Below are 14,711 nucleotides of genomic sequence, written 5' to 3' on the forward strand. Positions count from 1 at the left end.
GATTCTGAACAGAGATATTATTCCCCCTTCTTTAGTTCCTGTAACTCCTAAAAGTAAACATTGCTTTGGTTCCCTTGAGTCAGTGTTAACTCTTGAACTAGTCCTTGCAGTTTACCTGGCAAGATTTCAGAAGTGGTTTGTCACTGCCTCCTTCCTAGGGCTGAAAGAGAATGACTGGCTCATAGTCAGCCAGCTGGTTCTGTGCTTAAGGCAGTGGGACTAAAACTCAGTCTCTCAGTTTTTAGCCTCCTGCCTTAACCACTACATTAAACTAGCTTAGAGTGCAACTAGGTCTTGCTAAATTCCCATTAATGTTTTGAGGAACTGTGACATCTTAAGGAGATATGACATCAGTGCCTAATATAGCAAGGATGTTAGCTTAAATATTATGTAAAAATTGGGCCTTCTATACGAGGCCTAAACCACTTGAAAGAAAACTAAAACACAATGCTATATCCATTAGAAATATTCCTTCTTTCAAAATGCTATTTTATAGTAAGTTAAGCTATCTTAAAAACGGACATTTTCACTGTATAGGACAGATAGATCATAAATTAGGCAGTTTCATCAGTCATGCAGTTTCTGTGTTGCATACAGTTCTTCCAGTATCTAGTAGCTTGAACCCTGATTGCTGCTCAGCTTGGGCACAGACCTAGAAATTAATCTCACCAGGATAGCAATATTCTGTTTATGTTTTTTACTGGCTTCCCAAGAGGCAGCGCTGTTTACTAAATCAAATTATTTCAACTGTTCCTTAGCCAACATAACATGTAACCCTGAAGAATTCACATGTGCTAATGGGCAGTGCATCTCAAAATACTTTGCCTGCAACGGGCAGGAGGACTGCAGTGATGGGACCGATGAGGAGGGCTGCGCCACTTCTACCTGTGGAGCAGGGGACTTCCAGTGCACAAGCGAAAGCGACATCTGCATCCCAATTAATTGGGTGTGCGATGGGGAAGCTGACTGCACCGACAGGTCAGACGAATCTCCAGAACAGTGTGGTCATCAGCCTATCCAAACGGCGAAGTGTGGGGACAGTGAAATGCTTTGCGATTCGGGGGATGAGTGTTTTCACAAGAAATGGCGCTGCGATGGTGATACAGACTGTAAGGATGGAAGCGATGAAATCAATTGCCGTAAGTAAGAAGCTGTCACTTGGCAGCAGAGGTTTTATTGGAAACCGAAATGATTTTTTAAAATTTATTAGACTTGTTTCCCACTTTTCCTTAAGAAGCTTAAGGCAAAGTACATAGCCTCTTTTTTGACCCGCAACAACCTTATAAGATCAGCTGGGTTGGGATAGTAATTTGTTTAAGGCCTCCTTACAAACTTTCATGGAGGCAGAACTACGACTAAGGACTTTCCAGCCAGATCCACACCTTAGGCAGTGCTCACTATTTTCACACTAAAACAGAATTTAAACAAAAAAGTAAATAGTGACAGAATCATAAGGCTCTGAAGAAAAATGTTATTGCTTCTTTACATTGATCTTGAGAAGTACAAACATTTAAAACATCTCTCTTCATTGTTTTGGTAGAATGGATTTCTATAGAAAACCTAAATAACTATTGGGCAAAAAAATTCAATGGCTCCACAAAGGTTCCACAAAGATGAATTTATTTATAGTTTTCAGAACTCTTTTCAAATATCACTGACTGTATTTTAATTTTCCAGAGTTTTGTGATAATAAATCTAGTAGCTAATACCAGGAATTGAGTAAGTTTGTACATAAAATAAATTTATATCATTGAGGAAGTACAGTTTATAAGCAGCATGAATCATTGGTGGTTGGTTTTTCCAGTTAAACAAATAAAAAGACTTGACTAATTTGGCATTATCATTAAAGATGGCAAAGTATGATAATTTGCTTGTCTTTTGGTTAATACTATCTGGAATAGTACAATTTATGTTGTGAAATTATAGGAGTGGTGTTACCTATCAAAAATCTCCATAATTGGTTCTGATTATCATAAGACATTTAAAATGAATTCTGGGATGACATTCATCACATTCAAATCCAAATAATCTTCCAAGAATGTTTTAACTTTCAAGTACTGTATAAAAGTGTTCTATCATGGTGAAAAGAATCGTTCGTTTTAATGTATATATGTATTTTTTGGGAGGAAACCTAAAAATGTTCTGTGATGTTAAATTATATAGCAAAATTTCAGAATTTGACTATCAGTCCAACAATTATGGTTATATCTCTGTTTGTGGGGGATAGCTAAAAGAATGTATTTTTTGATATATTGTACTTCTCTAAGAAAAAAAGATTAATTTTAAGAAAGGTTCCTTTCTTAGTAAATTAAGTAGAGATAATCTATTAAAATTTTCTTAATGGTTTGAATTGAGACATACTGTAGATATTTTATGAAGGAATGAATCTGGCTTATTTGGAACTCAGTTGGTATTGATAACCATTCTTTTTGCAAATATATTTAGTAAGTTTTCACTTGTTGTTCAGTCTCTTAATTCCACAAAATTAATTTTGTTCCCATTGTGTGTAGTGAATATCCTTGTCCTCAAATTCAAATCCTTGGAAAAGGAGATAAAAAGCCAGAAATTGGTGTTTGTACCATTTCCAAAGTTCTGCAGAATGATGGAACACTTTTAAATGCGTACTTGAGATAATAGGTACTAATTTCTTAACTGTAGGATATAAATGCCACTCTGATCCTAAGGAATCTCATATTAGCACATAGAAGACATTTAATTTTCTAACGAATAAATTGTTTCAGTTAAAACTTAGATCATCAATACTTATTTGATAGAAGTGTGGTCCTTAAAACAGTATGTCCTCTATTCAGCTTCTCGGACCTGCAGACCTGACCAATTCAGATGTGAGGATGGCAACTGTATTCATGGAACCAGACAGTGTAATGGTGTAAGAGATTGCGTAGATGGGACTGATGAAGTGAACTGTCATGTTGGTAAGCAACGAGAACTTTAAGAGTTTGCAGATGTCAGTATGTAACCTGAATATGTAGCAGCCATATTCCTTATGCTTGCTGGCTGGGGAATTCTAGGCGTTGAACTCCATAAGTTTTAAAGTTGCCAAGGTTGGAGACCTCTGTTCTAGAGAATCTTGTGGTAATTTCCATGAGATATTTCTTCAGTTGGTTATATTTGCTCCCTGGATCATGCCCTTTGAGACATTTATATTACTGCAGATCACTGTCACAACTTTCCTGATTTATCATAAATTAGTATTGATTCCCTGAAATGGATACTTGAGTTATGCCTCAAGGAGACACTAAGTTGGGCATGGAGCTATTTATTTAACTCTGGCTTTTCTTTCCATCCTCAGTTAACCAGTGCACTGGACCCGGAAAATTCTTGTGTGGTAGTGGTGAGTGCGTAGATTTCAACAAAGTGTGCAACCAGAAACAGGATTGCAGGGACTGGAGTGATGAGCCGCTCACCGAATGCAGTAAGTTGTAGTTAAGAAAGCCAACTATAAATAAAAATCTTTTCATCTGATTCTAATTAAACAATTTTTTATCTCAAGGAATAATGCAGCACCTATTGTAATAGGCCACATTCCAATCTGGAAGCTCTATAGTTGCACACAGTTGTACAGTTTTTCCTCTTCGAAAAATTTGCATCTCTGAGTCATCCAAATAAATAACAACTTGAATGGCATTACTAGTTCTTCTCTTTTCCAGATGTAAATGAATGTTTGGTGAACAATGGAGGCTGCTCTCACATCTGCAGAGATCTGGTTTTAAGTTACGAATGTGATTGTCCAGCTGGCTTTGAACTGATAGACAGAAAAACATGTGGAGGTAAAGATCCTGAAAAAGAAAACATTTCTGAAGTTACTCTTTGTTCATATTATGTTGCACTATGAGTATCTTTTTTTCCCCCTAGACATTGATGAATGCCAGAATCCAGGTATCTGCAGTCAGATTTGTGTCAATACCAAACTGGGCTATAAATGTGAATGTAGTCGAGGCTACCGAATGGATCCACAAACAGGAGTATGCAAAGCAATTGGTAAGTAGTTGGAAACGAATACTCAACTCAAATTCTGTCGTAGGGTCTTAGAAAGGCATGGCTAACACTTCTTAGACTGATAACTGTTGATCAGATAGGTCTGTTTGCCCAATCCAGATCTATTGAAATTATAACTCCAGAATTGCCAGCTAGCATGGTCAAATGTGAGAGTCCCATCCAGGCTAACATGTTAAACTTGCATTGTGACTCTCTCTAGAGCATTATCAGCTGGCATTTGGACTCTAGAATACACGGTTCTAGTTAAGATGGCTGAATACATGAATGGTTAAGCCGACTCCTGCATAAGGCTTGCAACTTTCTTTCAAGAGCTTTTGGGAGGAGCTGTTTCTTCAGCAACTGGCTGTAGGTTTTTATTGCCTAGCTTTACACAAATTTACTCTTGCAGGAGGAGAACCAAGTCTGCTTTTTACAAATCGTTGGAACATCAGGCAGTTTGCTCTCGAAAGGCAGGACTACACCCAACTCATAGGAGACCTAAGAAATGTGGTTGCTCTGGATGCCGACATGGCTGAGCATAAAATCTTTTGGGCTGACGTTGGACCAAATGCAATCCTCAGGTAAACTAACTGTTTAAGCTCTTTCTGTGTGATGGTAAAAACTTAACATATCTGCCATATCTTAAAAACCAATCTCTGGGTTTTTATCTGTATGATAAAAATGCTTCTGATTCAGGGTTAACATACAACCTTCTTGCTTCCCTTGGGGTAACCCTTGGACTTCCCCAAGCTTATTCTACTGAAATTTAGTAACACGTTTTCAATCTTTGCAGCACAAGTGTTCTTTTTAAAAGGGAATAATGCACATAAAAGTAAGCATATCAAACTTCCAATAGCTTACCAGTAAAGCACCTATTTTGACTAGAGGGAGTAAGTCAGAGCTCCCCTTCCAATTTAAAAAGGACTAAAGAAATTGACCCTTCCACCTTCACTGCTTTGCCTTGGAATACCTTTCTTAATTCAGTCTCTAAACAGAAACGAATTCCTGCCACTCTTTAAAAGTTTATGGCCTTTCTTAGAGACACCGTACAACATTTGATCTGCAACTAGGTCTGGTCAGTAGTCTGAAGTGGGCTATGTAACTCATTTATAGCTCTAGTTTTTATAGGTCCAAGCAGAGAGGGTAACATTTTGGTTTCTTCTTGGCAGTGGAGTGAAGGCAGCTGCTACTGGTGGGACAGGATCTAAATAGTTCTGTGGAAAATGACATGCTTGGCTTTTAGCTGCTAGCAGTCTGGGTTAATCTAAATCAGGCATGTTCAGCCTTTTGGCTTGCCTGGGCTGCATTGCGTGAAGAGGGATTATCTTGGGCTTCATATAAAATATGTAATATAGTTAATGGATATAAATGCACAAAATAATGTTAAAAGTTTATGATCTTGGGGGCCATATTACTAGCTGTCCAGGGCCACATGCCGCCCAAGGACTGGAGGTTGGACATGCCTGATCTAAATAGAAACACCTGCAATGTTCTCCTTGCTTTCTCCTAAAATCTTGCTTTGTACCCAGTTTCCCAATGTCTTTTGCATTAACCAGCCATCACTAAAATAAAAATCAACAATATGCCTTGTTTCAACTGCTGTTATGTTTGATGAGCTCTTTACGCTGATCTAGGAGAACTAGCTGTAATAATTGTCTAGGAAAACGTTGAAAGCACCATAGAAACTCTGGGCCAACTATATTCCTGACAGATTTTATCCTAAAAAGCCTCGTTTGAACACAACTATCTGAATTTCGTAAGAAGCAATTTTGGTGGCAAAAAAAAAAAAAAGGTAGGAAAAAATTGAACAGTGGCTGAAGCTAAACTTCCAGGCAAGATTTAGGATTAACATAAAACCAGACATGACCTGTTCTTTGTGCCTTTGCCATATGCTTAAATATAGGATGTTGCATTCCCTAGTGACTGCATTTAATGAAATGTTTCTCCCTAGTGCCTCAATTACTTCTAGTAACAAACCAGTGCGACATCGCCGGATTGTAGACAATGTACCAAGTCCTGGAGGAATTGCTGTTGATTGGATTTACAAGAACATCTATTGGACTGATTCATCCCTGAAGTCCATTTTGGTGGCCAGCCTTGATGGCATTAAAAGGAAAGTCTTATTAAACACTAACTTAAGGGAGCCAGCGTGTGTGGCTGTGGATCCACTTTCTGGGTAAGCCCATATTTACATACTTGGTATGGAAGTATCTGAGCATTAATTCTGAGAACCTTTAAGCCTCTTTAGTAGAATTGTCCTTCAGACACCCTCCTGAAATTAAATCACTCCTGGATTCCTGTGAGACTTGAATCACATGATTTGAGGAGTGACAGTGGAGGGTCTTCTGAGGAAGAGCCCATGCAGCTCAGAAGAAATCCTAAAGTGATTGTAATTTCACTTCAGAATCTCTTTCACAGCTGTGCTAACACTAGCAGCAATGTTGACAAAGACATAGCAGGAGGTGGCATAGCAAGAATTGCTAGTTTGTAATATTAGAAACTTGCCAGTGATGTCTACACATCTTACTTGAGTGTCTCTATTAATAGCTGCTGAGAAAGCAATGTGTCTCTTCGGAACATAAAACAATGCACCTACACAATAGAAAACCCTAAGAGAAGTGAACTTTGTCATTCAGATTCTATAAGTGATATTTGAGCCCTAAGGATAAATAATATATTGGAGGGGGAGGTCCAATTATTCTGGCAAGGTAGCCCAAATTTAAGGTCAAAACTTAAGGTTCAGTTGAAGAAGAAACATGTTTGAAAGGAGACGGTAGAAATAAAATAACTGTCTCACAAGAGTAGACTTATGACAGCTCTTACCTGGTTTCTCTTACAGCTTCATGTATTGGTCTGATTGGGGTGAACCAGCCAAAATTGAGAAAGCAGGGATGAATGGACTTGACAGGCAGCAACTTGTGACAACAGATATTGAAAGGCCCAATGGGATTGCACTAGGTATATTAATGTTATTCATACCACATTGGAATTCCTTTCTTAAGGAATTCTTGGAGTTATTGGTTAAATTAGACCAGTATATTAAGGGTTGAAGGCAAGTGACCTCCTGTAATGAAATTCCATGTTAAAATGTTCTCTTTCCTTCCCATCCAAAATATCACTAATACCTAGCTAGGTGGTATTGACCTACCTGTATCTTGGCTTCTGAATGGCCATGTCCATCATCTTCTGGCCATGATAAGAATTCTTTCAATCACTGTTTGTCATGGCTTTTATTTACCCATTGTGTAGTCAGGAATGCTACTTCATAACTTCCCTAGACCTCCAGGTTTAAAGAGAGTTGAAACAAGTAGGGAAGTTCTTGGTAAATCATGGTTCTTCTGCCCTAATTACTGACATGTGTTTTTGTTTAGATCGTGTAAAAAATCGTGTTTACTGGGTTGACTCCAAACTGCATAAGCTTTCCAGCGTGGATATGAATGGGCAAGACCGCAGGATTATATTTGCATCCCATGAATTTCTTGCTCATCCTCTTAGTTTGACAATATTTGAGGTAAGAATCAAAGTTTGCAGACATGTATTTTGAGAGGTTGCAAGATCATATTGAAGGGGTAGTTTACTACTCAGCTGCCTCTAATTCTTTTGAGGGATGGGGAAATTGCATTGCTAAAATTGAATAGACACATTGTGAAATCCTGGCATCATAATTTTATTTTTTTTTTCACATAAGAATTTCAAGGAAAAGAAGTTGGAGAAGCTAGACTTAATATAGGTATTTTTCTTTTTTAAAAAAACACGCACCCCAAAAAATAGCCTTCCGTCCTGTCTCGTTTTATGATATTACTTCTGTATTTCCTACAACCTTTAGGGTTGGTCTGGGTGGGGCAGGAAATAAAGTATGGGAGACAAAGTATGCCCCAGGTCACAAAAAGGTAGCAAATGTATAAGCTGGTGGAGGAAGAAAGATAAGTTCATTTGGAAGAGGTTTCTTTTTTTAACCTATAACTTGTAGTAATGAAATGCATGCTCTTTAGTGTACTTTCCATTACTAAAATATGAGGAAGTTAAAAAATAATCCTTCAGTTTGAAATGCTCACTCTTTTCTTCCTAGGACACGGTTTACTGGACAGACTGGGAAAACGAAGCCGTGTACAGCGCCAACAAATTTACAGGATCTGAGCTGCAAACAGTAGTAAACAATCTCTATGATGCTCGAGACATCATTGTGTATCATGAACTTGTTCAGCAGTCAGGTAATAGCAGGGGCACAGGAGTAAAATTCCAAGCAAAAACTGAGTTCTCAAGTTACAGGTGGGAGGACAACACAGTACAGGTAGTCTTCCACTTACGACCATAGCTGAGCACGGAATTATGGTTGTAAATCATGTCTGTCATTAGGTGGATCACCAGTGAGTCCTTATGATTTTATGACTTTTTTATGGTGATCATAAAATGCCACAGTTTTTAAGTGATAGAAGTTCAAATCCAGATCATAAGTAGCCCTGGAAGTCCGTTGTAGCTTTGGTTGCTAAGCAACCAATCATAAATCAATGATGGCCTGTATTGTTTAAGCCTCCCTGAGGAGAAAACATTTGGATGATTTCAATCTGTCCTTTGGACTTGGTATCATCATTTCAAAGTGCCTTGCAAAGGCCATCTAGTATTAAAAATAGAAATAGTGCCTTTAGGTGGGCAACTTTGGCAATTGAAGTCCATTGGTCACAAATTTACCATAGTTGCCCTCTCCTGCTTTATAACATAAAGATTGGGTAACTCGATAGAAGCAATATTGATGATTATATTATCTGAATAAGATGAAGTATATTTTGTAATCCTGAAAATGTAAAGAAAATGTATTAATACTGGGACTAAAAATTGAATTATAAAAAAGGAATTATTTGAAGGGGAAAGTTGGAATGAATTTGAAATAGAAGTTGGGTTTACTTAAAAAGGGGGTTATAAAAATAAATGAGAAGAATCGTATTTCGGGTAAAATGGCAAAATGATTAATTTTTAGAGAAAGATGATGTAAAACAAATATAAGGAAATATATGTTTAAAAGGGTAAAATAACGGGTAAAGTAATGATAAGATAAAATTTGGCCCATCTTTGGGAAAAATTGATACTAAAGAAAAAATTGTGAAAAATTAATGATCGAATGACTGTTTAAAGTAAAGGGTTTCAATAGATTAAAAAATTGTGATAGGTGAAGATAAGCGAGGGAGGATGGTAATATTGATTATATATTCTATAAAAAATATAGATAAAAGGGGAAAAGTAGAATACTGGCAGAAATTGGAGTATATATACAGTAGTAAATATGGAGAAAATAAGCTGTATGAATTTTTGACTCGGTCAATACTCTATTCAGAAAATATGTATTTTATGTTTGTGTGTCTGAAAAAAAATAAATTGTTTTTTTAAAAAAAGATTGGGTAACTCATCTTGAGCACGGGATGTCCTGGAAGGGGGAAGGGAATAGGGCATTCCTGTAGTGCCTTTGTAACCTGATCTGAAGTGGAAAGCCAAGTAAGACATCGTAATTATTTCAAATAGTAAGTAGGCCTCAGCTTTTGCTGCTTTGTTAGAAATTGTAGTCCATCCTAGGAGACCTATGTCTGAAAACTCTTCTACCCACAGGGAAAAACTGGTGTGAAGACGAGAACATGACAAACGGAGGCTGTGAATACCTTTGCCTGCCTGCACCCCAGATAAACAGTCGTTCCCCAAAGTATACTTGCATATGTCCCGATGGAGATGCCCTGCAAGACAATGGCTTGAAATGCAAAGGTATAGTCTGTGATTCTCTTTGTCGTAGTGTAGGAAGCGCTTCCGTCCTGCCATCTCATGCATACAACTCTTGCTAAAGTATTAAGTTTGGCCATTAAACAGCATCCCGACTGCCTGGCTTCTGCATTTCATGGATACTGCATGCTGTGTAGAACATTAAATCTGAACATCAGCCTGATTTAATTATCAGCCATGATGTACCTGGACACAAGCCATAAAAAGCTTCTTCTCTGCCAGGGGCTCATAAGCTCCTTGCCTCAAACGCTGATTGGCAATCATATAATTGTAATCTATAAAGAGGCAAGATGTTTTGAATAATCAAATTCTATGTAAATACTAATCCAGGGTCTTGGATTGCATAATTGCAGATAGCATTCTGATTTGAATGTAAAAGCACAATAATATGCAAGTCAGCTATGGCACACTAAAGGACACTGTGTTTTGTGTGCTGGTGGTGATAGATTTGCAGCTTGATTCAAACAAACTTACAGTAACCCTTGATTGAGTAGATCTTTCCATTCTGTTGAATTGAAACTGCAATCCTTGCTTTTGTTTTCCGCAATGATTCTGCTTACCCAACTGGCTAAGAAGTGATTCCTAGCATTACAATACCTGACCATAATGATATCCTTGCTTGTTGGCTACATCTTCATAGCACAATAAATCTAACACCTTTCAGGGCCAGATTAACTAAGCCTGCATGACCATACTCATCTGCTGTGGGTATTCCACTTCCACCCCAAAAATGGGGGGTGGAAATGAAAAAGAGCCAATGCAGAGCTTCAAAGTTACCGATCTGTAATTTCAGGTACAGGAACTGCTGTGGCTTTCACTGAGACAAAAGAGAGCAGCAGAACAGACAAACCACCTGGACCACTTTCTGGAGGTATTGGTCCTGATCCAAGGCAGCTCAAAAGAGTTGGTGGTAAAGCAGGATAAATTAAGCCAAAGCTTTGACCTCGGAAACAGTAATGAGCAGCTTCTAGTCTTGCTGGGATTATTTCAAGGAATGTGGATCTAGAGTGACTTGGCTTGATTTGGCAAACCATTTAAATTCTTAGAGAATATCTAGCAAAACTTTTGGTAAAGTTGTACCTTAGGCCTTGTTTGCAGTGTTCCTCACTGCCTAGGTAAAACATTCAAAGCAGCTAGTTAAAAGAAACCATTTTAGCAATCCAAAAGGAACAAAAAGCAGGAGGAAAAAAAATAAATTCCAGACTCCTGCAGAAAAAGGCCCTGAATTAGAATCAACAGTTTTTTAACTAAAGCAAACCAATTTCAGTAGGAAGTTTGAATACCTTGGAAGCAAAGTCACATCTAGTTAGACTTCCTGCAGTCATGGGATGTGGAGCAGTGCTTTGTAAGGAGTTGAGCAGCTTTATGGTCCTAAGTATTTGATCCTTCAGATTTAAAAGCAAAACCCAATTTAAACTCTGAAACAAATGAGCAATGAAGCTGCTGAATTACCTGTACACAATTCAGGTAGAGCTGCTAGGTCATATAATAGCTATGTGGGCACTCCAAGTTCTGATAATCCAAAAACAAGGCTGGGTCCAAAAATAATCTCAGGGTGCAAACATACGATGATCCTTCAGTCATGTCAAAGGTTCATTACTTATTGCTGAGACTAGAATATCCGATTTCATATTGTCTGGGTTTTCAGTTCTTTTAAAAGTATTTGTGGATGCTCATTGGGTGGAGCTTAGCTGTCCTGCAATGTCCGTCCATCTCTGTTGGTCCAATCTGTTCTTGTTATAGCAAGGAAGATGGTCATGTCAGAAGAATGATGAAATATTTTTGAACAGATAATGAAGTGATTGTGAACTGAGCAGAAACTGCTGATATACAGCTGATATAAATCAAGGCCATTTCCTGAATTACGTAATTTCTTTACTGGGCAATGCTATGTTCTAGATAGCAAATTTGATCAGACTATCCATAATGATAAATATATTGTACTGTAAATTGTACATTGTAAACATATTGTAATTGTTTTCTTTCCTTAGGTCAAAATCAGAGCAGTCCAGTATCAGAAGAACTAGCTTCCTCAAGAAGTACGTCAGCAGCATGGGCTATTCTTCCTATCTGTAAGTATGAGGTGGTGCCCTGAAATCAGGAGAAAACATTTTCAGCATGGGTTTTTTTTACACCACCACCATGTTTTCCTTTGGGATATAAAATTATTTTTGAAAAAAGCAATATATAGAGGTAGCGGGAAGAGCATAGTGGTCAGAGAGCCCAAATAGCGTTAGAAGAAACCACATCTAGATCCTGACTTGGTAGTAATGCCCAGTGGATAGTCTCCCCCTCATCTTCCTTTCTCAGCCTAACTGGCCTCACGTGATTATTGTGAAGAAACAAAATGGAAGGAGAGACCATCATGAGATTCTTGAGGAAAAGGCATAATACAAGTAATGAAGTCTTAGTCTTTAAGTCTTACTTAAAACAGAATAGGCTTTCCAGTTGAATTTTTAAAATCTCACAATTTCTCATAGTACTATTAGTAACAGCAGCAGCAGGAGGCTACTTCATGTGGCGCAACTGGCAACAGAAGAATATGAAAAGCATGAACTTTGACAACCCAGTGTATCTGAAAACCACAGAGGAAGATCTCTCTATAGATATTGGAAGACACAGCAGTACAGTTGGGCACACGTATCCAGCAGTAAGTGAACTCCTACTATTTTACTGATAGAAAATAGAGTTAATAGAGTTAACTCTATCAATTTCCTTACTGATAGAGTTAAAACAGGCGACTGTCTTGGTACCCAAAATATAAAGAATGATTTTTGGAAAATCATGAAAAAGCTTTTCACAGTTCTTCTGGCATCTGATTAGGGATCCCAACAAGTGTTGTAGTCTGTATTTATTCCAGGATATGGATTTTTAAAGATTAATCCAAATCTCAAATCCTGACACTTGGGATAGATTGTCATGGAGAAGATCAATCAATATGGTCACTAAGAGTCAACAATGACTTGATAGCCTATAATCAGTCAATAAGTTTCAAAATCCCAACCAGTTTCTGCCAAGAACTGCTTTTCAATTGAAGGCTTTAGGGCACCTAATCAACATGTTTGAATTTACATGTTTAAAGCTTAACAATGGCACTTGATGTAAAACTATCAGACTCGAGCTTCAGCAGTGTTTTCCTCAGCTTCACTCCTTGGTTAAAAGGATATATGGGGTTTGTCAATGAGAACTGATGGCACAGACAAGCTTGTGTTCATATAGTTTGCAGGGGTGGGGTAGAAGAGAGATTCCTGGTGGCATGGGCCACATTTCACATTTGGAAGAAAGTGAGCAGAATGTGCAGTTCTGGATAAGGAATATGTTGCAGCACTCGGTGGTATGGTCAATTTGTTAAGCTACAGTTGCATTTAGAATGCAGTTTTTATGTGCTTTTGTCTTCAAATGAAGGGATGTACATTACTGAAATGTAGTGGAAAGCTTGGAGTTTTCAGGTTACCCTCAGCAATAAACAACTGATCCCTAAACCTTACCTACCTGAAACACAGGTGCATTCATCTGGGATATAACTTTTCTTTTCTTCACAGATATCAGTTGTAAGCACAGAGGATGATTTATCATGAATCTAGTCTACACTTGCATTCTACACTTTTGCATGGTAGCCAGACAGTGGCTGAAGAGATCCTTGATGAATGAAGGCACAGGTGGAACAAGTTCACAAAAAACACATTTTCATACAAAGTTATAAAGATCTGTGTTCACTATCAACTTTTGATGGTTCTTACTTACCTGTAACCCTTGAATAAACTTAAGTATTCCCACCACTGGCTATGTATAAAGCACTTTCCAAGAAGCCATATTATAGTAAGTGCTTCAAAAGTACTAGCTGTAAATAATTGTACAGGCCCAATTGTAAATCATCCGGGGAAGGGATAGTTTATTAAGCACTTTGGAATAACATTTCAATGTAAATTATTGTATAATTTTTTTTCAATGTTTGGAAAATGGCAATAGGAGAAAACGGGTTACTCAAGATTAATTGCCAAAAATTTGTAAACTAACTTTTGTATGAATTGTGAATTTGTCCTCCCTGAACCACCTACAGGGGTGTGCAGAGGACAACTGCTCTGTATCAGAAATCACTGTAAATTTCAACACTGAAATGAAAAGAGGCAAAACTCTGTATTATGACTCGACTCATTCTTCTTAAGATCGCTTGGTACATGGGTGGAACTTCAGTTGAGCTGATCTAAGCAACAAGGCAAAATTAAACTCCATTCCCATAAAGGACTCCGATATGGTACTTAAAAGTCAGGTAGTAGATATATCTAACTTCTTAAAGAAATTGCCTCCATATCACTAATCCAGTGAATCAGTCAACAAACCGTATTTATACAGTGGTACCCCGTATGATGGTACTCAATTGCTTTGCAACACATCTAATTTGGTACTCAGCGCATTTTGACACAAAAATTATGTCCTGGTATTCATCATTTGTTTGGTGCTCAACGCACAAGCTAGAACTTATCATTTGTCTGCTGCCTTGTGACTCATTACATTATTCCGTATGGGAAAAATTTGATGCTCATTTTTGCATCTACCAGAACCAATTAACAATGGATAGGAAGGTACCATGGTAATGAGAAAAGGCGCTTGAAATCTTAACTTTAATAATCTCATTAAGGGTGCCCATAAAGGGCTGCCCACTGTTGCATTTGACTTCAAATATAATGATGTTTTGCTATTTGGAGGATGCAGAGATTTTTAGTGTACATGTTATCTGTCTGCTATTCTTTTTGACAGCTTAACACAAAAAATTTACTTACAGGATTTTGTCATGTGAAAAATCTCAACAGGAAACTTAAAATGCTTCCAGAAGGCAGGCAAACAAACAAACATACTGAACACTGAGTACTTGAACTCAGTTAATATTTTTGCACAAAGTTACAAAGAGCATAACTGAGCAAACAACTCCTGTAATAAAATACTGCAGTATA

General features: G+C 37.7%; 1 protein-coding gene across 2 annotated transcripts in view; it reads left to right on the top strand.

Annotated features, from left to right (window-relative positions):
- Window positions 1-13,897, top strand: part of VLDLR (very low density lipoprotein receptor) — a 28,989-nt gene extending 15,092 nt beyond the window's left edge. The window contains exons 5-19 of one of the 2 annotated variants that reach the window (XM_034410318.3): window positions 759-1,139; window positions 2,811-2,933; window positions 3,311-3,433; window positions 3,669-3,788; window positions 3,874-3,999; window positions 4,406-4,577; window positions 5,948-6,172; window positions 6,836-6,954; window positions 7,368-7,507; window positions 8,066-8,207; window positions 9,595-9,744; window positions 10,553-10,630; window positions 11,751-11,831; window positions 12,240-12,409; window positions 13,302-13,897. In XM_034410318.3, the coding sequence (XP_034266209.2) occupies window positions 759-1,139; window positions 2,811-2,933; window positions 3,311-3,433; window positions 3,669-3,788; window positions 3,874-3,999; window positions 4,406-4,577; window positions 5,948-6,172; window positions 6,836-6,954; window positions 7,368-7,507; window positions 8,066-8,207; window positions 9,595-9,744; window positions 10,553-10,630; window positions 11,751-11,831; window positions 12,240-12,409; window positions 13,302-13,337 (2,186 nt within the window). In that variant the 3' untranslated portion in view covers window positions 13,338-13,897. The remainder of the gene's footprint in view (window positions 1-758; window positions 1,140-2,810; window positions 2,934-3,310; window positions 3,434-3,668; window positions 3,789-3,873; window positions 4,000-4,405; window positions 4,578-5,947; window positions 6,173-6,835; window positions 6,955-7,367; window positions 7,508-8,065; window positions 8,208-9,594; window positions 9,745-10,552; window positions 10,631-11,750; window positions 11,832-12,239; window positions 12,410-13,301) is intronic. The other variant, XM_034410319.3, reaches the window with a different exon arrangement.
- Window positions 13,898-14,711: the final 814 nt, after the last annotated feature.

This window comes from Pantherophis guttatus, chromosome 2 (genome assembly GCF_059756535.1).
Source record: "Pantherophis guttatus breed Tessera chromosome 2, ASM5975653v1, whole genome shotgun sequence".
NCBI lineage: Eukaryota > Metazoa > Chordata > Lepidosauria > Squamata > Colubridae > Pantherophis > Pantherophis guttatus.